The sequence below is a fragment of the Phyllobates terribilis genome, unplaced genomic scaffold, assembly GCF_046119375.1.
Source record: "Phyllobates terribilis strain yellow unplaced genomic scaffold, ASM4611937v1 Scaffold_5__5_contigs__length_657084704, whole genome shotgun sequence".
Taxonomy (NCBI): domain Eukaryota; kingdom Metazoa; phylum Chordata; class Amphibia; order Anura; family Dendrobatidae; genus Phyllobates; species Phyllobates terribilis.
The window spans coordinates 622,611,391-622,637,167 of NW_027362765.1; the positions used below are offsets into that span (position 1 = coordinate 622,611,391).

At 44.3% G+C, this 25,777-nt stretch overlaps 1 protein-coding gene across 1 annotated transcript in view; it reads left to right on the forward strand.

Annotated features, from left to right (window-relative positions):
• URB2 (URB2 ribosome biogenesis homolog) overlaps positions 1-25,777 on the forward strand; it is a 128,463-nt gene that overhangs the window by 54,487 nt on the left and 48,199 nt on the right. The window contains exon 4 of the mRNA XM_073686120.1: positions 11,387-14,645. Coding sequence (XP_073542221.1) covers positions 11,387-14,645 — 3,259 coding nt within the window. The remainder of the gene's footprint in view (positions 1-11,386; positions 14,646-25,777) is intronic.

Consider the following 25,777-nt stretch of genomic DNA (forward strand, 5'->3'; position numbering starts at 1 on the left):
ATTTTCCTGGTTGTTACGTGGCGGTCTTGGATCTTAAAGATGAGCACTACCACATACCCATTCATGTAGATTATCAAAAATACCTCAAGGTGGCGATGAAGCTGGAGGGTGAGATAAGGCATTTCCAATACACGTCCCTTCCCTTCGGGCTAGCTGTAGTGCCTAGAGTTTTTACTAAAGTGGTAGCAGAAGCAACAGAAATTTGACCACTAGAATGTATAGAATTCGGTAAATCCTCATGGTTAAGTGAACACATGTGGATTTACCTGCATTCAATAGAATGCAATGTTTTGGTTGCAACAAAAATATACGTCCAAAGCGCAGCTACGTCCGGATCATGGGCACAGAGCCTAAATTTAAAATATATAGCCAACAATGTTCACTGGCTATTAATATCAGCCCACAGCTGTTTGTTTAGCAGTTCTCATTTTTCCTCACATCAGAGCCAGCCTCAAATAAGACAGAAGATGAGGGCCCCGCCCCGGTGGCTTGGTGGTCATACTGGGCCCTTTCTTCCTATTAAGGCAAGCAACACTAACATTAACATGTCCCACTTTGTTACAGTTAAAACAGCGGCGTGTATCATTAAAAGAAGGTCTGATCCCAGGTGCCCCGGAGGAAGTAGATGTAGAATGTCCTGGTGACTGGCTGACAGAGGGAGAGGGGTCCCCAACTGTCTTACCTCCACTCCAACTGAATCCCGATGGCTTCTGGCATCCTGTTAGCCGCATAAGAGTCAGCAATTTTTGCAGCCTGATCAGCAGTCTTTGGCTATCGATCGCACACAAATTATCGTACATCCATTGGACATATGTGGAGGAATTGATCCATAACCATAATATCTTCTAGTTCCTCAAAGCTGGTAACAAAGTGCTCGGATCCTTTGAGGGAACGTGGTCCTCAAGGTGCTCACGACATCCGCATAGCTGTCGGTTGATCCCCGCTGTAGATTCCGGAACACAATCCGATACACTTCTGGGGTGAGGTTGTATTTCCTGACCAAGGCCTCTCGTATAGCGTCATAGTCCCCATCTAGCTCTGGTGAAAGGTCTGCAAAACTTCCAAGGCTTTGCCTTTGAGCCTTGAAGTTAAGTACTGTGCCCACTGATCACGGGACAGATGGTATTGCTTGCAGGTTTTTCCAAACTCCCAGAGAAAAAGTATCAAAAACTCCATCTTAGATACTTTGAGCTTTCACTTTGTCCAGGTGCCACAGTACTATGCTCTGAGTCCTGCTCCATCAACGCACCAATCAGCAGATCTTTGGATTTGTCTGCTGTCTTTATTCCTCTCTGCTCACCATGGGCGTTGCTAGGGTCCTAAAAGATCAGGGACCCAAGCCCCAAAGTACATGTTTCTCCATACAACCTCCCCACCACTTAAGAGGATATATACATATATATTTACTGTATAGCAATGTTGCTAACCTAAAATAAACAATGCAAAGATCAATATTGCCAAAACTACTACAACACAAGGCAAAAATAATACTGCTACACAATGCCCTCAACCATCACCACTACACAGTGAATACATAATATTATAATATGAATATTTCCTCTACATAAAAATACACACTGTACAAAGACCATCTGACTTCTCACATTTCCAGCATCTTTTCCCATCCCGCCAGCTCTTCCGACGTGGAAAAGTGACCCCAATACTTCAAAAATTATGTAATTACTGTGATTATCCCTCCACCAATTAGTGCTGCAAAGACTGTGTGCCAGATAGATGGGTCCTATAAAAATAATAGCATAGTAAAGACCCTACTGTGCTACCTAGCAAGAAATAATGCCAGATATGCTCTTTTGAAAGTTATAATTTTCCCCTCACCCATGACAGCACACCTGGAGAGAGAGATCTGCCCCACCAAGGACAGGAAACCGTCTGAAATAAAAGGGCGGTACCTCTCCCTCTCTTCAGTTGGTTTCCTGTCCTTGATGGGGAACCTGTCTGGAAGAAAGAAGACTTACCTGGGGCTGTTCCGGTGTGGAAGAGCGGGCACTGGCCTGTGCACCGGGTTCCAGTCTCCAGAAGCGCCGTCTGCAGCTCCCCTGGGGTCCTGCGTCCGAGCGGGCGCACGCTTTGAGGCAGGCTCCGTCCTCCCGTAGACCGCTGCGCCGCCCTCCCCCTGCCGCTTCTGCCGGCCGCGCAGTAACTTCCGGGTATGACGCGCCTGATGTCACGGCGCGGGGCACGCTGGGAGAGGTGTGCCAGATGATGTCAGGAGGCGGTGCCCAATCCAAGATGGCGGCGCCCTGTGAAGCGTTCCAGGCCGTTTTTTTTCGATGGAGCTCCGGCCTGGGAAGGGGGGGAGGGCCCATGAACCGGAGGAGGTGCTGGATGGCCCTATTTTAGGAGGGGGGGGGGGTTATCCTGAAAGCGTGGTACGCTTCTGAAGCATGGCTGACCAGGATAGCCAAGAGCAGCAGCTAACCCCCCCCCCCCCCCTCAGCAATGGAAAAAGCAGAGGGATGCCTCTCACACCGACAGCCGCTCGAGCAATCGCAGTGGCAGCCGCAGGAGCAAGGTGTCAAGCGCCTCTGGTCCATCCACAAAGTAATCATCGGTTCCGCTACAGCCTCCGGATCCGGTACCCGTTTGTGACTTCCAGGGGTGAGTGATCTTCGTGAATGTCACCTTTTATTAATGGGAAGTCTCTTATGTGCTTCCTTTTATAGGAGCCTAAGAAGAGTAGCGCCAAGCAAAAGCACAGAATGTGTGCCCTATGCCAAACTTCCCTGCTCATAGATTGGCAAAAGCCGCTTTGCCCAAACTGCTTTGCTAAAACTATAGCGGAAAATTCCCTGGATTTCGCATCTAATTTAAAGTCTATAGTCCACGCAGAGGTTCAGGGGTCCCTGAAGGGGTTGCTTAGAGGGAAGAAAAGATCCCATAGATATGTCTCCTCCAACTCTGATTCCTCCCAGTCCGAGGATCTGTGGCTGAGTGATTCATCATCCTCTTCCTCATCGGATAACGGTAGACCCTGTTTCCCCATTGAGAGTACGGACAGACTGGTTAGAGCAGTCAGATCAACCATGGGTCTGGGGGAGGAGAAAGCATCCAGATCCCGGGAAGACGTTATGTTTGTGGGCCTTGGAGAAAAAAAGAGACGCTCCTTTCCGGTAAACACTAAAATTCAGGGCCTCATTGACCGAGAGTGGAAGAGACCAGAAAGATCAGGGACCTTACCCTCCTTCTCTAAAAGAAGGTAACCCTTTGAAGAGAAGGACTCTGAGCCTTGGGATAAGATCCCCAAAGTTGACGGGACTGTAGCCAGGTCGACCAAAAAATCTTCCCTGCCCTTGGAGGACTCAGGCGTCCTAAAAGATGCCCTTGATAAAAAGGCTGACTCCTTTTTGCATCATACTTGGGAAGCTGCAGCAGGAGGCCTGAAGCCAGCGGTAGCGGGCACCTGTGTGGCAAGATCCCTAATGGTGTGGCTCCAACAGTTGGAGGACCAGCTTAAGGATAAAAAGGTCTCTAGGGATAGAATCCTTTCAAATCTACCCCTAATGCAGGCAGCATCGGCCTTCCTGGCGGACTCTTCAGCAGACGCTGTCAGGCTTTCGGCTAGAGCAGCAGGTCTATCTAATGCTGCCAGACGGGCCTTGTGGCTCAAAGGTTGCCCAGGCGACCTACAGTCAAAGCATAAATTGTGTTCCCTCCCGTGTAATGGTAGACTCCTGTTTGGCCAAAAGTTGGAAGACCTTTTAGCAAAGGCGGGCGATAAAAACAAAGGGTTCCTAGGATTTTCAGGGGACTCAAAAAGGTTTGGTTTTCGGAGGAGGAAATTTAATCGGGGTCGCCCTCCAGGAGACAGGAGTAGATGGGAGACCAAGTCCAAAAAGGAGTCGGGCTATATGTATGGGGGACCGTCCTCAAATACAAAGAGATCCTCCCAATGACGCCATGCCGGAGGTTGGGGGGAGGCTTTCCCACTTTTTTCCAGCTTGGAAAGCTATTACAGCAAACCCCTGGATTTTGAAAATTGTAAGTGGTGGCCTGAAGATACGGTTCCGCCTGATCCCTTGGCGGACCTTTGTGGTTACCCCCAAAAGGAAGGTCCAGGAAGAACAGATAACACTGGAAGCAGAGATATTAGAGCTAGTAAGGAAACGAGTCCTTCTCGAAGTGCCGATACCACAAAGAGGGAAGGGATTCTATTCCCCTCTGTTCATGATAAAAAAAAAAAACAACGGGTCCCTAAGGACCATCATCAACCTCAGGAGTCTGAACCAGTTAATAGAAAATCAGACCTTCAAGATGGAGTCAGTGAGCTCGGCAGTGAAGCTCTTACACCACAATTGCTTTATGGCAGTAATAGACTTGAAGGACGCATATTATCACGTCCCAATTCATCCAGACTACCAGAAGTATCTGAGAGTAGCCCTGTTCATTCAGGAAGAGCTGAGGCATTTTCAGTTTGCTGCCCTACCCTTTGGCCTCTCCGTAGCCCCGAGAATATTTACAAAACTAATAGCGGAAGTAACAGCCTTTCTACGAATCAAGAATGTAGTGATCGTGCCCTATTTAGACGATTTCTTGATAGTAGGGAAATCAGAAGTCCACTGCTCCAGTCAACTTATAGAAGTCACGACAGTGTTGCATCAGCTAGGGTGGTTGGTAAATTCCCAAAAGTCAAAACTAACCCCCTCAAGGACTCAGACCTTCCTAGGTCTAATCCTAGACTCTCATCTCCAAGCCTGCTTCCTCCCAGAAGACAAGGTCCGCAAATTGCTCGTCTTAGTCTTGAAAGCCATGCGATCTCCAGTGATGTCCCTAAGAGAGGCAATGTCCCTCCTGGGCTCTATGACGGCCTGTCTCCCAGCAGTCAAATGGGCTCAGGGGCATATGAGACTTCATCAGTGGGAGGTCCTGTCAGCGCAGAGGTCCTTCAACGGGCATTTAGAAAGCAAGTTCTCTCTCTCCCCAGAAGCTGTAGATTCCCTCTCGTGGTGGACAGACAGGGGAAATCTGACCTCAGGTGTACAGTGGTCCAGACCAGTCGATCGGGTGATTACGACCGATGCGAGCAGTTCCGGATGGGGGGGTCATCTGGCAGAGCTCTCGATACAGGGTCACTGGACATACCACGAGATGGGGGCATCCTCAAACATAAAGGAGCTTTGGGCAGTAGAGAGATCCCTCATAGGCTTCCTTCCTCACATTGAGTCACCACGTCCAGGTCAGGTCCGACAACCGGACATCAGTAGCCTATGTGAATCATCAGGGGGGAACAAGATCACGCTCTCTGATGGCTGTGGCAGACCGAATCCTTCATCTGGCAGAGCGACACCTCCCATCCCTCAGTGCCCTTCACATAAAGGGGGTAGAAAACGTAAAGGCAGATTTTCTCAGCCGCCATACCCTAAGAAAGGGGGAAAGGAGCTTAAACCCAGAGGTCTTCCAACAGATTGTCCAGTTATGCGGGCAGCCAGACATAGACCTGTTCGCCACAAGAGCAAACAGGAAGGTAGACAGATTCTGTTCCTTAAATCCAGCAGAAAGTCCCCATGCAGTGGATGCCCTCCAGATCCCTTGGAAGTTCAGGAAGGCCTATGCCTTTCCCCCCGTTAGTAATGGTTCCAGTAGTGGTGAGGAAGATTTGGGAGGAAGGCGCAAGGGTAATTCTTATAGCCCCTTTTTGGCCCAAGAGGCCTTGGTTCTCCCTGCTCCGACTGTCGGTTTCAGATCCCTGGGTTCTAGCAGAGAGGCCGGACCTTCTCATTCAGGGACCAGTATTCCACGCCCAAGCCAGAGGTTTCCATCTTGCGGCGTGGAATTTCAGAGGTCACTACTAAGTAGCAAGGGGTTTTCACCTGGGTTAGTCTCTACCTTGCTGGGTAGTAGGAAACCAATAACGACAAAAATTTATAACCGAATCTGGAGTAAATTCCTAGAATTTATAGATACCCCATTATTAGACAAGCCTCCAATCAAGGGAATCCTGGAGTTTCTGCAAAAGGGGCGCGACCTAGGTCTAGCCACGGGGACTCTTAAAGTTCAAGTGTCGGCATTGGGGGCGCTCTATAATTGTAACTTGGCGGGGAACAGGTGGGTCTCGAGGTTTATCAAGTCCTGTGCCAGATCCAGACTGGTTCGGTCCCTAAGAGTTCCTTCCTGGGACCTGAATTTGGTCTTGAACGCACTTACCAGTGACCCGTTCGAACCCCTACAGGATGTCTCTCCAAAGATCCTCACCCTTAAAACCATCCTCTTAGTGGCCTTAACGTCTGCTCATAGGGTGGGTGACCTGCAGGCCCTTTCGGTTAATCCTCCCTACACACAAATTTATGATGATAGGGTCACCTTGCGTCCAGATCCAGCATACCTTCCCAAAGTGGTATCTAGATTTCACTGTAACCAGGAGATTGTGCTTCCCTCATTTTGCAGTAATCCTAAAAACCCAGGGGAAGTTAGATTCCATAACCTAGATGTTAGAAGATCACTACTACAGTACATTAACATGACTAGTGTATGGAGGAAGGACCATTCCTTGTTCCTGGCCTTTCAGGGGAATAGGAAAGGTCACGGGGTGTCCAAGGGTACCATTTCTAGGTGGCTTAGGGAGGCCATTTGTCTAGCATATACGTCCACAGGAGTTCCGGCCCCGGACAATGTCAGGGATCATTCCACCAGAGCCTTTGCAACCTCATTGGCGGAAAGGGCAGACGTCTCAATCGATCAGATATGTAGAGCTGCTACTTGGTCTACACCATCCACCTTTTTTAAACACTATCGGTTGGATCTGTCCTCCTCTGACCTTACCTTTGGGAGAAGGGTACTTCAGGCGGTGGTCGCTCCTTAGGGTGCTCATAATTCTCCAAAATTCTCTCCAGGTGTGCGGTCATGGGTGAGGGGAAAACACCAAGGTTACTTATCGGTAGCCGGTTTTTCCTGAGCCCATGACAGCACCCGTAGTTTTCCCTCCCTACTTTTTCTGTTTCTCACACCCTGGTGTGCACTGTTTTGGGTGTTATATATATGTATATATATATTGTAGGTGTTGGTTATATGCCTAACCTCTTTGGGAGGTCCTCTCAATGCTCTGTAAACAACTGAAGCGCGGGAGAGGTACCGCCCTTTTATTTCAGATGGTTTCCTGTCCTTGGTGGGGCGGATCCCTCTCTCCAGGTGTGCTGTCATGGGCTCAGGAAAAACCGGCTACCGGTAAGTAACCTTGGTGTATCCGAAGTGTCCCCTCTAAGTAGCAAATACAATTGAGTATCCCTTTTATGTTATAATGCCCCCTCAAAGCTACTATCAGAGCTAAACAAATAATGCACCCAATTTAAAAAAATAATGTCCTGAGTGCCACCACAGAACCCTGTATTCTGTATGTTGATCCCCACAGCTCCCATAGGCACTGTGGGACGGTCCCCACAGCTCCCATAGGCACTGTGGGACGGTCCCCACAGCTCCCATAGGCACTGTGGGACGGTCCCCACAGCTCCCATAGGCACTGTGGGACGGTCCCCACAGCTCCCATAGGCACTGTGGGACGGTCCCCACAGTTCCCATAGGCACTGTGGGACGGTCCCCACAGCTCCCATAGGCACTGTGGGACAGTCCCCACAGCTCCCATAGGCACTGTGGGACGGTCCCCACAGCTCCCATAGGCACTGTGGGACGGTCCCCACAGCTCCCATAGGCACTGTGGGACGGTCCCCACAGCTCCCATAGGCACTGTGGGACGGTCCCCACAGCTCCCATAGGCACTGTGGGACGGTCCCCACAGCTCCCATAGGCCCTGCGGGACGGTCCCCACAGCTCCCATAGGCCCTGCGGGACGGTCCCCACAGCTCCCATAGGCCCTGCGGGACGGTCCCCACAGCTCCCATAGGCACTGCGGGACGGTCCCCATAGGCACCATTGTCACCATTTCCAGAGACCCTTAACATTTTTATCTGTCAATGGAGCTATGTCATTCCATATTTTTTGTGGGGCAAGACTACTTTTATCATCATACCATTTGGAATAGATATGACATTTTGATCACTTCCTTACTGTATTTTTTTTTTTGCAGCTTTTCGAGAACCAAAGCATTTTTTTTTTTACATTAACTTTATTTATCTTTCAGGTTAGTTAAAGCACCACTCCAGTATTTTATTTTCTTTTGGTGTTGGAGTAGTGCTGCTAATGTAAGTTCCCTGTCTTACACTTATCAGCCGCTGTCTTCAGCTCTTTCCGGTGCCGCTCCTGTCCACTATCTTGAGACCGCGACGGTCACAAGCTCTCAATGTAAGTCTACGAGAGCCTTGTTCTGCCTCTCATAGACTTACACTGAGTTGTGACCTCCAGATCGGACAGCAAACACTGCAACAATCCGGCAGGTCACAAACTTCAGGAGACCAACCAGAGTGCCACTGGGAACAGATGAAAACAGCAGCTGGTAAGTATAAGAACAGGGAACTTAGATTAGTGGCACCACTCCAGTACTGCACTAAAAAAGAAATACTGGAGAGGTGCTTTATGTTTATATGGATAGATTGGACTTTTATGGATGCGTTATCGCATAAGTGTATTTTTTTTCTTTTTGTAATATTTATATTTTTAATGGGGAAATGATTTAAAATCTTTCATATTTTTTAAACCCTGTTTTTTTTACAGTATTTATTAGCCCCCTCAGGGGACCTGAACCTGCATTTGTCTGATCATTTGTGCTATATACTGTAATACCTCAGTACTTCTGGATAGAGAAAAAGTCTTCTTTGAAGCCCAGACACTGATGAGTTTCAACAGGCAGGCATGGGGGTCCTCAACAGTCCCCCTTCTGCCATAGCAAATCATTAGAGCCCCGCGATCATGTTCGCAGGGTGGCCAATGGTTGCACATTGTTGAAGGGGTTGTGTAGTCTTTTTCCTAAAACTCTGCTGTCATTGTATGTGACTGCAAACTTCTGAATCATTTCATCGCATGTAGCACATGTTGTGAGGATTCTCCGGTGTTGACAGTGAGAGTGGGCAGTCATGTGACCACAAATATTTGATTTCCATACTTCCAGCCATATTCAGACTAGACGTGCGTGCCTCGCTCAATACACGTCTAGATGGAATGTGGCCGGAAGTATAAAAATAACATACTTATGGTCTGAATGTAACTTACCGGTAGTGGTGAAGTGGGATCATAGGGCCCTCCGCTCCCTCTCTCCATCAGGAAGGTGGCAACTCCCCTTTGCAGGAGCACCGGCTTCATGCATTCAGGGTCCGCAGCACTCCTCCAATTCCACCGGCTTCCTGAAGGACCCTGCCTCCTGTGACTCCCGCTCCCCCCCCCCCCCCCCCAGGTAAGATACCCATTCAGACTATAAGACGGACGCCCATATGATCCAATATATATATATATATATATATATAGTCTTTTTGATCACTTTTACTTCATATTTTGTGTCAGTATGATGAAAAGGTGACATTTCTGACATGCTTTTTTCTTTTTTAAATTTATATTTTTCGCCACATGGAATAAATAACGGGACACTTATATAGTTCAGGTCGTTCCGGACTTGTCGATACCAATTATGTGTACAATTTTTTTTATTTTTTTTAATTTTATCGCAAACGCTGTGGTTTTAGTGGTGAAACAACTTTTGTGATTTTTATGCGGTTTGAGTGGATTTTGTTTTTCTTTTTTTCATATTTTATTTAACTTTTTTGTACTTTTTCACTTAGTCTAACAGTGGGACATGAATATTTTTTACTTTGATCGCTGGTCTCATACACTGCAGTACTCGTGTACTGCAATGCCTGAGACCTGTCCATTCTATACTGATTCATCCTGTGAGAACCGGCTTACAGCTGGGTCTAACAGGCCACCGTACCCTGGGGTCATCAGATTACCTCGGGGTACCTTGGCGACGATCAGCACCCGCGATTAAGATCGTGGGGAATGATGGTGTTAAAGGAGATGTTTTAACCCCCTTTTAACCACTTAGATGTCGCTGTTGCGATTGACAGTAACATTTAGGCTGTGTGCCCACGATGTAGATTTAATGTGTTTTCACGGCGGCATTTCCGCCACGGAAACGCATTAAAAACGCTTGTTAAGATGTCTGCCATGTTTCCCAATGATAATCCGCATGTGCTGTGCATATGCTGTGGAAATTTCTGCTGCGGATTATTCGCAGCACAACCACTGCTTGTGCGGTTTTGCGACGAAATCGCTGCCATTGACTTAAATTGAACCGCATAACATCCGCATGTATACATGCGGATGTTATGCGGTACAATGCGTGGATGGTACCTGCAAGTTAAAATAGAATTTAAAGAAAAAAAAAAAATATATATTCATACTTACCTCTCCGGCGGCCCCCGGTCTCCTCCCAGCAACGATCCTCTCTCCTCGGCAGCCCGCGGTGTACTGGCAGGACCTGCGGTGGTGTCATTTAGTCAGCTGATGGTGACGCGACCACGGACGTCAGCGGTCAGGTGATGGTCGCGTGACCATCAGCTGATTAAATGACGTCATCGCAGGTCCTGCTAGAACAACACGGGACGCTGCGGAGAGAGGATCGTCACCGGGAGAAGACCGGGGGCCGCTGGAGAGGTGTGTATAAGTTTTTATTTTTAACTAAATTCATTTTTTTCTTTTACTATGGATGCAGAATTTGCAAGCAGAACTCTCTGGTCACACAATATAAATCCATGCCGGTTGCATGGATTTATATTGTGTGACCAACTTGTCAAGCACTTTTCCTAGTGATGCTGAAAATCGCTTGGAAAAAGCGCATGCATAAACGCATGTAAAAGCGCTTAAAAAAATGCTTCTCCCTGGCAGAAAAAATGCATGTAACCTTTGCATGCATTTTTTCTGCCAGGGAGAGGAAAAAACGCTAAAAAAATTTCTGCTTGCAATCTGCATTATGGGCACATATCCTTAAGGATTTGCTGTCACCATGGGATTTTTACCCATTAGGGGGCGCGTTACACTTAATCCTCAGCAGTGTCAGAAAGCGTTGCTGTGGATGAAGGTAACTTAATGACTGCCGCAATAAGATCTATCCGTGGTCATCAAGGACTGGTGTTACACATGTTTTTCTGCCCATTACATGCCACCATGAATTCACACATTCACACAAGGGTCACTATTGACTTTTGTGATTGCTATTTCCTGTTGGTGGCACTAGAGTTCTAGTCCACTTCCTCTCTGAAGAGACCATTTGCAAAAAGAATAAGTAAACTAATACAGTAAGTAGTTTAGGATACTTATAGATCTGACTTCGTATGATGGTAAATGACACACATGAATGTAGGTGATGGCATAGAGCTTACCCCGTGCAACCTGTGAATATGGTGTATGTCATTATTTTGGCATAAATGTTTACTTTTTATAGGCCTTCTTTACTTGAAACATGCCACTAATAACATTTTTTTTTTTTCAGGTGATGAATGATAATCTTACAATTATGCCTCCGCAGTCAAGTCCGTCAGCTTGCGTAGGAACAGTTTTGAGCTGCTGTCAAGGTGTTCTCTCTACACCTTGTATTGGAATGGTTTACAGAGCCAAATGTGAACTGATGGTAGAACTGCTAAGTAGGCTGTGCTTAATGGCTTGTCACTGCTTGACTTCAGAGCATGGCATCACAAAGCAAGTTTTGGAAGTACTTAATTTATCGCTTAAGCAGTATACACTTCTACAAAGACAACAAGCTAACAACAACAGACTTTTCATGCAAGTGCTCACACAACTCTTTGAACCATGTTTGCTTTTATGGAATGCCTTAAACAACCAGGTGTTTGACAAGGATAGTAGCAATGGAATCTACCAGCTCATCAAAGATATTGGGGGTAACATTGAGGTGGTTCTTGTTGCTGGCCTTTTCCAGCCTGAACTTCTCACTGTTTACAAAGAGCAACTGCTTCCTGATGTGGGGAAAGCTGAGAAGAAAAAGGGACCATTCAAAGATTGTTTAACTCCAGTTTGTTCTATGTTGACAAAACTAGAGCGAATTGAATTTTGTGAGGAAGATGTCCAACTATCTTTTTTAGGAAATTCCGTTCCTTTTCTTTATAAATTGTTTTTAGACTCTTATTGCCGAGATGGAAATGAAACTATTTGCTTTCAGATGCTTGTCAAATTGTTAGGTTGTCTTTTTGCACCTTTTCGAGTAAAGGAGGATGACCTTAAGATCTTGATTCCAGTATGGCCGATAACTGTTATGACTGGACTACACAGCATGCTGAATCTAGCTGTTAGTCATAACATATATAATATTGCAGAGGATAACATAAGAGGTAAGGGTAGTCAGTACAAGTTCTACCGAAATATAGCAGAAATGCTAGTGTGCAATCTATGCACACCTTCACTACCTTGGTTCGAGTGCTTGAAAACTTTGAACACATTAAATCATCTTATTGTAGAACCAGACCTTGCTGACATATTACATGCTTGCTTTGATGCTGATATTTCTGATATGCGCATCAGAAAAGCACAGGAAGCCTTAATGGTTAGCCTTCTGCAGACGTATACAAAACTTCGACAGTTTCCAAAATTGTTTCAGAAAATACTTCTGGTCATAGGTCAGCCCCAAAAAATGAAACGGCCATTTTTTTTGTCAGGATTGACTGAAAAGCTCACAGAATTTCTTGTTCAACTTCCACCTAATCAAATGTTGGATATGTGGGCTATGGTTTTGGAAAACTATCAACTAGCCCATATTGAAGTAGACCTAAATCTCAGCCTAAAGCTGGAACACTTGAGTTCACTTTTGCGTTGTTTAATGATGAACATGAAGAGCTTAGATGGAAATACTCCATTGGCAGTTATTCACCGTTTTCAGCATGTCATGAAGCAAATTGCTGATGGGCTGATATTGCCTTCCCTAACCATTTTGAAAAAACAAGATTTGGAGGCCAGTGATTCATGCTGGCTCCAAAAGCTTTGTGAAGTTGTCCTTATGCTTCTCTATACATGGATAGAAGTAAATACCGTGACAACATTGAATTGTGACAAATATGTCTCTCAAATGTGTGAACTGGCTCTCCCATTAGAGTCACCTTTGGAGTGTTGGGATTTTTCTATATTTTTTGAAGATAGAGAATGTTGGCAAAAAGTTCATAGTCTTTGTAGACAGTCAAATGTAACCGCCATGTTTTACTTTGGACTTCTTTCTATTCACAAAATGAAGCTTCTTCTTATGCACATTCCAATGCCATCTGAATCTGACAGACTCACTTTGCAAGCATCTGCATCACTTTTTGTGCGCTCTAGTAGCAATCTTATGGAACACAAAGATCAAAAACCTTACAGCAGCAATGTGAATGCAGCCAATGTACATCGCCTTCCAGTTGCTCAGTGGCATTTTATTGTTTCAAATATTACCCTTCTCCTTCCATACATTTCCCTTGAAGATATGAATCATATTGCTGATTTTCTGTTGGTAACTCAACTGTTTGGTAATGATGCACGCAAGCAAGTTGACAGTGATGTCACAGGTGACTTAAAAGAGATTTCGAAAGGTTTACTCCAAAGTGATTCTTTTTCGGAAATGTACATTTTGCAGTGCATCTTCATAACCAGAATCATTAATAAGTGTTCTACACTGGTGATAGAGAAAACTGTATTACATAAAATTTTGCTGCTTCTTTCTTTAAGGAATTCTGTTTGGCACGAGAATATTATTTCTGTGTATAACAAAGGGGCCGCAATTGGAACTTCACGAGTCATTGACAACTGTGATGATTCAGTGTTTGTGACCAACATGAAGAATGTTCTGGAACTTGTTTCATCAGTACAAGATATGGATGAATTTGTCAATTTTACTGATGAAGATATGAACTTGCTAATGGATCTGGCAGAATTAATTTGTGTGTTAAATCCTGACAGCCTGCTGCCATCAGACCTGTGTCGATGCTTTTTCTTCTTATTATCGTTGGCTAATGTAAGTTCTTTAAGGAGCCTTCATGTTGCCAGTGTTTGCTACAGAGGTTTAACATGTCTGCTTAGTAGTACTCACTCAAATTCTTTATTTAAAATTGCATATGCTAGTGACTTTCTAAAAATTGTTCTAACATGCATCCAGTCAGCAAATTGGGACACTACTGAAGGCGATAAACAGTACTGGCTAAAATTTCTTCACATTATGAATTTATTTTTTGACACTTTTTTTTCTCTTATGATAAAACGAAAACACAGTGTTCTGATTAATCTAGAAAAAAGTGCAACCTTTGTGCTTAATTCTATTTCCAACACTGAAAGAACATTTTGGAATACCTGCAAGGGTCAGTTACATATTGTGATACTGAAAAGTTTATGTTGTCATTTAACACTTACTATCAAGGAACATAACGCGGAATGTTTAAATGGTCTGTTAAAGCAAACTGTTGTAAAACTAAAGTCCGTAATTCAGCAATGCTTAGAGATCACTGCCTCCAGTCCATTTTTACCCTCCATCCTAGTAACATCCATCACTACTCTTCTTGAAGCAGAACTTAGTGCTGATGAAAGCCTTCGTAACACTGAACTCTACAGAATCTTTTGCTCTCAGATTTTGAAGGAGCTTTGTTTTGCAAAGGAGCAACATGCTTTTTTGACGTCATCATTACATTATTTGACTGTATGTATTGGAGTGAAAAACGTTTATCCTGTACAGCAAGGGTTGCACGCCTCTATATTCACTACTGTGGGAGATCTCCTTGCTAGTAAGTATTGAATATGTGTGTTTTGTATTTTTTTTTTATTTCTCAAATGTAAGACCATCTTAGACATATTACTTTAAGTTTTCATTGCCTTTCCTCTATTGAACTACCAAATGCTTGATATTTCCCATACCCATAATTATAATTTTATGCTAATACTATTACTGTGGCACATTGTTTCCGAATAATTTTTCTTAAACTTTGAAAAGACAAACACCCGTCTACATAATCGGAGACATTGCCTATTTTGTTACAGCCACTGTTAGCTAATCATGGTGGTTCCAAACCTGCCCTTGTTAGTGTACGCATCTTCTTAGACTTCAAATTGAAAGGTTGTTTTCTGTGTAATTGGAGAGCTCTATTTTTACATTCATATAATTATTTTTATATGCTCAATTATTTTTAAAACCCAATGAAACGCAGTGTATTAACATTTATCTATTTTATTGTAGCCCTGAGCTATGCTTTGAGCTACAAAATTCCATTGTCACCGCTCACGCGAGTGGTAACAGGGGGTCCCAGGGCAGCAGCTGTGAGGACAAGCCAGGCAACCTGGCAATGTACTACTAATGTCAGGCTATCAAGCTATTGTCGCTACTGGAAGAAATCACTGCTGCCGCCTTGCTGAGTGGTGGCGAATTCTTTCAGCAGTGAGAACACTAACCTGGTAATCAATGCAATACCAGGCTGCACAACCTTTGCTCACTACAGCTGTTAGTGCAGCAGAGTTCAGAGCACAACAGAGAAATCTTCACACTGCTATGCTGTCAGCACTGACTTGGCTCTGATATATATTTATATTATTGTTAGGTTGCAGCTGGACAGGAGGTATGTGTCCTCGAGATGCCAAGCCTCGGTGATGTAGGACTCGGAAAAAGCAAGCTCCAGCACACAAAGTGCTGAGAGGTGGTTAATGGCGCCGGCTTTTACAAGCAGTTGAAAGAGCTGGGTGGGATCGGCTGCTCACTTACCTCCAGTCCAGGTCTTGGAAGGTCTGATTTAAGGCAGCTGCAGCTGTCTCACTCTGTGTATTTTGCAAGGTGAGCAGGCCTTGTGTGTGCTGCTCAGGCCCTGATGGAGTCAAAGGAAAGCACTCAGTTTAAACGGCTGAGGCCGTACTGCATAAAGGCTGTTTTTTTTGGAGATTTGTTCAGTTATACCCTTTTTGTGCCGGAAAAAGGCTGTTTCTCTAATCCCCTCCACGACAGCACCAACAGGAGGTTGCCTCCCCATCCTAATTAGGGACAGGAAACACAAGAGGTTAAATAGCCCTCCCCTTCCCTCTAACCTCAGTGATTTTCCTGTCCCTAAGGGATGAAGAGGTTTCCTTCTGGTGGGGCTGCGGCCGGCAATCAGCTTCCCCAAGATCCATTACCTTTTAGCCGGGCAGCCGCGGATCGATTGCCCCTGGCTTTCCTTCCATGCTGCTCATCCTGCCCCCTGGTGGGACTGCGCCATCCTCCAGTGCTTCGGCAATGCTGGATGATGAGAAGATGGCTGGGTAGCTCCCCAGCCAGTTACCAATGTTCCCCCTCTCCCTTCACGCAGCACTCTCCTCCAGAGCATCTTCGGCTGCATGGAGCACGCGTAGGAAGTGACGCGCGCCAGACCATTCAGTGAGCGCGTCGTCGCCTCCGGTTGCGTTACACATATATATAATAAAAAAAAAAAAAAGAGCGGAAATCAGGATTGGCTGAACCTGACGCCAGGAGAGCGGGAGGGGTCCTCATCCTATTAGATGGAAGACACCATAAGGTAGGACTGAGGTACTAAAGAGGGATGTGTCTGCCCCTAAAACTGCATCTGCAGCGCCCAGCACAAACCCTGACCCAGTAAGTATGTCTGGTAAGGGTAAATACGTCTTTGTGCAGGATCCGTTATTATGTCTTTCCCTTGTTTTTTTTAGGGTGACAAGGATCCTGCACCAAAATCAAAAGAAAAACCCGCAAGTCGCAGATGTGCCATTTGCAATAAAAAACTCCCACCCGCCCACAAAAAGGCCCTATGTCAGCCGTGGACGGAGAAGATTATCCGTGAGGAACAACCCTCACTAATGGATGAAGTCGGAGGGATGGTGCGTCAGGAGATCCAGTCGTCCTTAGCCACCTTCTCTCAATCTTTTTCGGGGGGTCCCTCAGTATCCAAAAAGAGAAAGTACGCCCCAGAAGATGACTCAGAGGCAGAAAATTCAGCCCCGGAGGAATGGTTGGAGGAAGGCGAAGTCACTCCAGACATCAATACTGATCAGGAAGATAGGAAATTCTTCTCCTCTGATGACATGGAAGAACGTTTACTTGTCGTCAGGAACGCAATGGGTGTTGAGGAAGAGAAAACGCCACGTACAATTCAAAATGAGATGTTTGGGGGATTAAGATCAAAGAAAAAGATGGTGTTCCCCGTTCATGACAACTTCCAGAATTTAATTCTGGATGAATGGGATTTTCCGGAAAAGAAGCTGAACATCCCATGTGACCTAAAGGATTGCTTTCCCTTAGATGAGAACATCTCTAAATGCTGGACAGAGATACCCAAAGTCGACGTTCAGGTGGCCAGGGTAGCGAAAAAGACTACTCTACCCTTTTGAAGACTCCTCTCAGCTTAAGGATCCACTTGACCGTAAAATGGAGTGTCTACTGAGGAAGTCATGGGAGACATCAGCTGCTGCCCTGAGAGCGAACGTCGCCTCCACCTGCGTCACAAGAACCTTGTTCCGCTGGTTACATCAATTAGAAGATCGTATCCAGAGCGGTACCTCCAGAGAAGATCTTCTGCCTTCACTACCCCTCTTACAGAAAGCAGCTTGATTCCTGGCAGATGCCTCCACTGAATCTATCCGTATTGCAGCAAGAACTTCGGTTCTCTCCAATACCTTTAGAAGGGCACTATGGTTAAAAATGTGGAGTGGTGACATCCTATCTAAGACCAAGTTATGCTCCATACCCTTCAAAGGGGAATAAAAGTTTGGTCCAGCACTGGACAATTTATTGGAGAAAGTATCCGATAAAAAGAAATCTCTTCCAGAACCAAAAATGCCCAAAAAGAGGCCATTTCGTACCCCTCAAACACAAAATCCCTCTTACGGAGGAAGGGGTAAATCTGGTCGCTGGAGCTATCCCAAAAGGGCAAGGGGGAAAAACATTTTTCAATCCCAAACGTTCCGATAGGCAATGACGCCAGAGAGGTGGGAGGCGGAATCTGAGGATTCTTCATGCATTGGGAAAAAATTACGCCAAACCGCAAGATCCTAGACTGGGTCAGGTCAGGAATAAAAATACATTTTTCTTCCTTTCCTCCTCAAAGACTGGAAATTACATCACTCCCGTCAGCAAAATTCCAGAGAGTTCTAATATCAGAACGTCAACTGATGCTATCTTCAGCGGTAATTGCTCCTGTCCCAGAAGCAGAACAGGGCAAGGGCCATTACTCAAGATTGTTCCTGGTAAAAAAAACAAACAAACGGAACCCACCGAGTTATCAGCCTGTAGCCGCTGAATCAATACATTCTTTACCAAAGATTCAAAATGGAGTCAGTAAAATCCACAGTTCCTCTGATTGGGAAAAACGTTGTCATGGCTACCACAAACCTAAAAGACTCATATTACCATGTGCCCATCCACCTGGATTACCAGCATTATCTGAGGTTAGAAAAATTATGGCGGAAGTAGTGGCACTTATCAGGAAAGAAAATATCGGCATCGTCCCTTATCTGGACGATTTCCTCATCACGGCTCCTTCCGCTCTTGTTCTCAGTGACCAACTTCAGTCAGTCCTACAGACCCTGGAATCCTTGGGCTGGATCGTAAATCGAGAAAAATCAGACCTTACCCCCATCAACTCAAAAGGTCTTCTTAGGAATCCTCTTAGATTCTCAAAATCAGAGGTCCTTACTACCAGCATCCAAACAGTTAAATGTGAGATCAAGGATCCAGATACTAAAGAGCCAGAAGACGGTATCCCTAAGGTTCGCCATGTCGGTCTTGGGGTCAATGACAGCGTGCATTCATGCGGTCCCCTGGGCCCAGATTCATACAAGAGCCCTTAAAACTTTATCCTTTCTTGCTGGGTTAAGTCTCCAGAAATGCTCAACTCAAAAAATCTCTTCCCCACCATGTGAAGGTATCTCTCAACTGGTGGCTCAAGCCAAGAAATTTGACCAAGGGGATAGCTTGGATTCAGCACCCGATATCTTCTCTAGCAACGGACACCAGCAAAAGAGGTTGTCATATCCAAAAAAAACTTCCAGGGCATCTGGCCCAAATATATAGATGGCCAATCCTCAAATTTCAAAGAACTGAGAGAGGTAGAAGAGACCCTGAAGGCAGCAGGTCCTATTCTCCAGGGAACTCATATCATGATTTATTCAGACAACATGACAACGGTGGCCTATCTTCGTCATCAGGGCAGTGCAAGGTTCAAAAGCCTACAAGAAGTTTCGACAAGAATTTTTTTCTGAGCAGAACATCACCTCCTGTCTCTATCAGCCCTTCACCTGAAAGGAGCTGACAACATTCAGGCAGACTTCCTAAGCAGGACAGAAATAAATCCTTAAGAATGGAGCCTCAGTTCAAAGATGTTTCAACTAATAACCAGGAAATGGGGACTTCCAGATGTAGATCTGTTCACAAATCGACAGAATACAAAGGTGAATCGATATTTCTCCATAGACCCAAGGGAAACTCATGCTAAGGTAGATGTGTTTTCTCACCCATGGAACTTCAGGTTGGCCTACGCATTCCCTCCAATTCCATTACTGCTGAGGACCTTGGAAAAAATCAGAGTGGAAAAGGTCAGGACCATTCTGATCGCCCCTCTATGGCCAAAAAGAAGTTGGTTTAGGGCTCTGAACCTTCTGAATCCAGAAGGCCCTCTTATCCTACCTCCGGACTACTCCATCAAGGTTCGATATTTCATCAGGCTCCCCACAGCTTATGCCTGGCAGCCTGGCTTCTGAGCCCTTAATCCTGAAAGCAAAAGGTCTCTCTGATGTAATAAACACCCTGCAGAAAAGCAGGAAGCTGGTCACCAATGCCATCTATTTAAAAATATGGAAGACCTTCTCTACATGGTATGGTTCTACTCCCATTGATCCCTTTCATCTTGATATTGCCAAGATATTGGACTTTTTACAGGACGGTCTATCTAAAAGGCTAAAACCCAGCACCTTGAATGTCCAGATTTCTGCTCTAAGTTCATTCTTTGACTAAAATCTGGCTGACCACCGGTGGATAAAGAGGTTCATGACAGCGGCCTCTAGAATATGTCTGAGAAGGCCCATCGTGGTTCCAACCTGGGACCTAACTATAGTTCTAAAGGGTCTAACTATCCCGCCCTTTGAACCTATGACTCCAACTCAGATGGACAAATTATTTTGGAAGGCAACTCTGTTAGTAGCAATAACCGCAAGAAGAATTGGCTAGATTCAGGCCCTTTGCATCAGGGAACCTTATCTGAGAATCATGGATGACCGAATAATCTTCCACCTTGACCCTTCTTTCCTTCCAAAGGTACCATCCCATTTTCACATGTCCAAAGAGATACTTCTCCCATCATTTTGTCAAAATCCTAAGGACAACAGAGAATCAGAATTCCATTCTTTTATATGTCAGAAGAATCATCCTTCACTATCTGCAGCCGATGGAGCCTTGGAGGAAGGATCAGAACTATTTTGTCCAGTACTGGGGACCAAATAAAGGGAAGGCCTCCAACAGTTCTCTAGCTAACTGGATTTAAAAAGCCATCACGGAGGCATATAAAAGTCAAGACCTGCCTCCTCCCGTGTCGCTAAAAGCTCATTCCACCAGAGCCATGTCTGCCTCATGGGCTGATAGGGCCAGTGCTTCCATCGAGCAGATCTGCAAAGCTGCCACCTGGTCCTCTGTCCATACCTTTACCAAACATTACAGATGAGATTTGATGTCTGCAAAAGATTTGGCCTTTGGCAGGAAGGTCCTGCAGACTATAGTCCCTCCCTAACGATATTCTTTGGTATTACTCCTGTTGGTGCTGTCGTGGAGGGGATTCGAGAAAATAGAATTAGACTTACCGGTAATTAGGCTTCTAAGACCCTCCACGACAGCATGGGTAATTTCCCCCCTTTTATGTTAAATTCCTTGGTGTTAATAAATATTTCAAGCATTCATACTGTGTGGTCCTTTGGAAAAACACTGAGGTTAGAGGGAAGGGAAGGGCTATTTAACCTCTTGTGTTTCCTGTCCCTAATTAGGATGGGGAGGCAACCTCCTGTTGGTGCTGTTGTGGAGGGTCTTAGAAACCGAATTACCGGTAAGTCTAATTCTATTTTTTGTGTTTTGCTTCCTGAGTGGTTTATGCTGTCTAAATAAACCAGCCCGGATATTCTAATGAAAATGCTTCCAGTGTCTACAATGAACACAGCCGATACATAGATATAGTTAAAACCAGAAGTTTACATACTGTGACAAAATCACTGGTAGTGTCAAAAAGGAGGTATGTGTCGCTGAGACTCTTAGCCTCAGTGATGCGAAAATATGTGAGTTCTCCTGCATATTCGGTGCAGAGAGAGTTAATAGAACCACATATACAAGGGAATGTTTTCAGTGGATGATGAAAGTGCAGGGAGGGACGTTATCCACCATCCCTCCAATCAGGGGAGTGTCTGGGTTTTAAATAGCCAGCCCTGACACTCAGGTGGTGTTCAGTACCTGTGGAAACTTTGCTCCAGGAAGGAGCTAGCATGGGGTGAGCTGAACCTGTGTGTGGCTTATTGTGAGTGGCCAGACCTTGGCCGAGACACGGACTGTGTTGCAAGTTTTGTATTTTGTTTTGTCTTTATTCGAATGGGCTGTGTTTTCTTCATAGACTACAGGGTAGTTTATGACTGCTAAATAAACTAACCCGAAAATTTAAAGAGACAGTATCCCATGTTTTACCTCCGCATACAGCCGAGCTTTTCGCTATACCACAATACACTATATAAAAAGACACACATGCATCTTTTTCTCAATATCGGTCATGAAATCAGAATAAACCTTTCCTGTTTTAGATTAGTTAGGATTACCATAATTTTTAATATTTGCCAAATGCCAGAATAATATAAGAGAGAATGTTTTAAGGCATTTTTATTACTTACTGCAAAGTCAAAAGTTTACATACACTAAGATTACTGTGCCTTTTAAACAATTCTGGACTGCCCATATGATGATGCCATGTGTTTGGAAGCTTCTGTTTTTGGCAACATCTGAGTTACACCTGTGGATGTATTTTAATGCACACCTGAAACACCCTGCTTCTTTGTGTAGCATCATGGGAATGTCTAAAGAAATCAGCCAATATATCAGGAAGAGAATTATAGACTTGTACAAGTGTGGCTCATCCTTGGGTACAATTTCAAGATACCTGAGGGTGCCTCTTAAATCTGTACAAACAATTATGCGCAAGTACAAACAAGGTGGGAATGTCCAGCCATCATACCACTCAGGAAGGAGACTGGTTCTGTGTCAGAGATGAAAGTGCTTTGGTCGACATGAGCATATCAACCCAAAGACAAATGAACAAGACCTTGTGAAGATGATGGCGGAAGCTGGTAAGATTGTTTCAATAACCACAGTGAAGCGAGTACTGTTTCAACATGGGCTGAAAGTCCACTCTGCCAGGAAGAAGCCATTACTCCAAAAGAAACTTAAAATAGCCAATATAATGTTTACAAATGCACACAGAAACAAAGACCTTTATTTTTGGATACATGTCTTGTGGTCTGATGAAACTAAAATTTAACTTTTTGGGCATGATGACCATCGTTACATTTGGAGGAAAAAGGGAGAGAAGCTTGGAAGCCTAAGAGCACCATCCCAACTGTGAAACACGGTGGTAGCAGCATCATGTTATGGGGTTGTTTTGCTGCAGGAGGGACTGGTAAACTTCACAAAATAAATGGCATTATGAGAAAAGATTATATGCAATACTGAAGCAACATCTCAAGACATCTGCCAGGAAGTTAAAGCTTGAGTGGAAATGGATCTTCCAAATGGACAATGACCCGAAGCATACAGCCAAAATGGTAACAAAGTGGTTTAACGATAACAAAATTAATGTTTTGGAGTGGCCATCACAAAACCCTGATCTCAATCCTATTGAAAATTTATGGACAAAGCTGAAAAGGCAGGTGCATGCAAGGTAACTTACAAATCTGGATCAGTTACACCTGTTTTGCCAGGAGGAGTGGGCCCAAATTTAGACCAACTATTGTGAGAAGCTTGTGGAAGGATATCCCAAATGTTTGACCCTAGTCATTCAGTTTAAGAGCAATGGTACCAAATATTAATGAAATGTATGAAAACTTTTGACTTTGCAGTAAGTAATAAAAATGCCTTAAAACATTCGCGCGCTCGCATTATTCTGGCATTTGGCAAATATTAAAAATTATGTTAATCCTAATTGACATAAAACTGGAAAGATTTATTCTTGTTTCATGTTAGATATTAAGTGCATGGCTTCAGATATATATTTCATGTCCGATATAGTGTATGGCTTTGGGTGCAGTTTTCATAATAGAAGGAACAGAACCATTACATTTTAGATTTAATCCAGACTGATAGGCAGTGGATTAAATCTGCTTTTGGGTGCAATTCATGGAAAACTTTAAGTTTACGATGCAGCGATATTTTATCATGAAAGTACGACCATTGATATGACAGCTAGTTGCTAGTGATTGTAGCAATGGATACCTATGGTCCTGCAATGCCTGCTCACGAGGAAAGAGACATATCGAATTAAAAATACCACAATACATTTCTAATTAGAGGTATTTGCTAATATTATTTTTATACCTACTACAAATTTGGATAGGATTTTGGCGAAGGGAATACCCCTTTAAGTAGAAGCATGCAATAGAGATTTCTTCATCTCAAACAATTAATTGAAACAAGCCAACAGTGATGGGTATAACCCGAAAAAAAAGTCAGTGTCTCAATAATTTGTCATGCTGCCTTGAGCATCAATTACAGCTTGATAACGAAGTCTCATGCTGTTCACAAGTCGAGTTTTCTGCTGAGGCATGGCATCCTACATTTCTTGAATGGTGACTCTCAGGTCATTGAGATTCTGGGGTACAGAGTTACGAGCCTCTACACGGCGACACTGCTGATCCCATAGGTTTTCGATAGGCTTCAGGTCTGGAGAAAGTGCAGGCTACGCCATTTGAGGCATCCTAGTCTCACACAGCCGTTCCCTAATGATGCGACCTCGATGATCTGAAGCATGGTCATCCATGAAAATTAAATTAGGCCTTTGTTGTCCTTGCAGAGGCACAATGACTAAATTATTGATGTTATTCAAGTAGTAGCGGCTTGGCACTGTGCCGTTCACAAAGTGTTGGGCAGTTCTGTATTAACTAGACACACCTGCATACACTGTAAGACCACCACCACCAAAGGCTCGTCTGGTGACAACAGTGACTGATGCATAGCGCTCTCCTTGACATGCACAACATCGTTGAAAAGAACATTTCTCTATCTATTAAGAACGGGAGGTGGATCAATCATGCTTTGGGGGCTGTGTTGCAGCCAATGGCATGGGGAACATTTCACTGGTAGAGGAAATAATGGATTCAATGAAATGTCAACAAATTCTTGATACGAACCTCACACCAGCTGTAAAAAACCCCCCCAAAAACTGAAGACAAAGCGAGTAGCTTCTACAAATGGATAATGATTGTTGATTGTTGAGCGAATATGACTCTAACTCTTTTGTGCTTGGCATATCTTTTACTGTTGCGGCTGCAAGTGTTACGGCTGTTAAACAGCTGACACATGCAGAGATTGCCTGTCCAACTGGCAATCTCTGCATTTGTCACAGCTATATAACAGCCGTGACACTTGCAGCCGTAGCGACTGTAAAAGTAATGTTGAGCATGCCGAAAGAGTTAATGAGTCATATTCAACACTAATAATGATCCTAAACACATGTCAAAAAGTCAAAAGTCAAGATCCAGGAATCTCACAGAACTGGAAGAATTTTCCAAGGAAGAATGGTTAAAATCCCTCAAACAAGAATTGAAAGACTGTTGTCTGGCTACAAAAAGCATTTATAAGCTATGATACTTTCAAAAGGGGGTGATATTAGGTACTAATCGTTTATATAAACAGGAAAACCACTTGGAATTTTAAGATAAAGGTAGAAAAATATTTAGATTTGAGAGTCCTCAGTAGTTGATACCTTTTAATGGCTAACTGAAAAGATGGTAACAAATTGCAATATATTTTTCTATCTACTGGCTAACACGGTACAAGAATAGATAAGGTAAAGGTATAAATTTTATTCATTAATAAGTAGAAAAGTGTTTGTACAACAAAAGATAGATAGATAACAAACGCTGGTGAGTTACATATATCCAAGTATAAAATCATATGCCACTGGGCATCAGTAGCGTTCCCAAGTATAGTGACACTGGTCCACAATAAAAAAATATGACCATAATTTTACATCATGCAATTACAATTAAGTTTAGGGAGCAAGACGCCTTATCCATTGCTGAAGACAGCCAAGTCTGTTACCAGAGAAAAGATAAAGTCCCCAACGCATGTGTCGCTATTTTAGATCATAAGATTTCTCAAGGGGAGTTGGTAACAGTGATACCTTCCAAGATCTGTAACGGTCACTTGATTGTGATCACGTCACTCAGCTCCACCAATGTGATTGAGGGGGTGGCACGTGAACACCACTCTACCCGCGTCACTCAGAACACCACCTCTTAGGCTGCCATAGCGTATGTCAAGGAGCGCAGCCTGGCTGAAGCTCCTGGTCATGCGTAGAACAACCTAAAGATGCCGAGGGATTCCCGGGGACAAAGGAGGGCAAAGCGCGCACGTGCACATCAATCCCAAGGAGAGGCAGAACAGAAATACAAAGAATTGCGTACAAAAATATAAAGTGTAACGTGCAAGTCGGGTAGAACAGCAATAAATACACAATTGGTGGCTTATTAAACACATCTTTAGAGCAACCCAAAAAATAATAAAGTAAATAATCTGTGGTATTTCACTTCTTAATACGAAATGCATGACAAGTTTTATTTTGAAAGAAGAGGGATGGAAAAAGGTCCAAGTAGGGACACTACTAAACAGCGATCTACAAACATAAGAAAAAAAAACAGTTAAAAT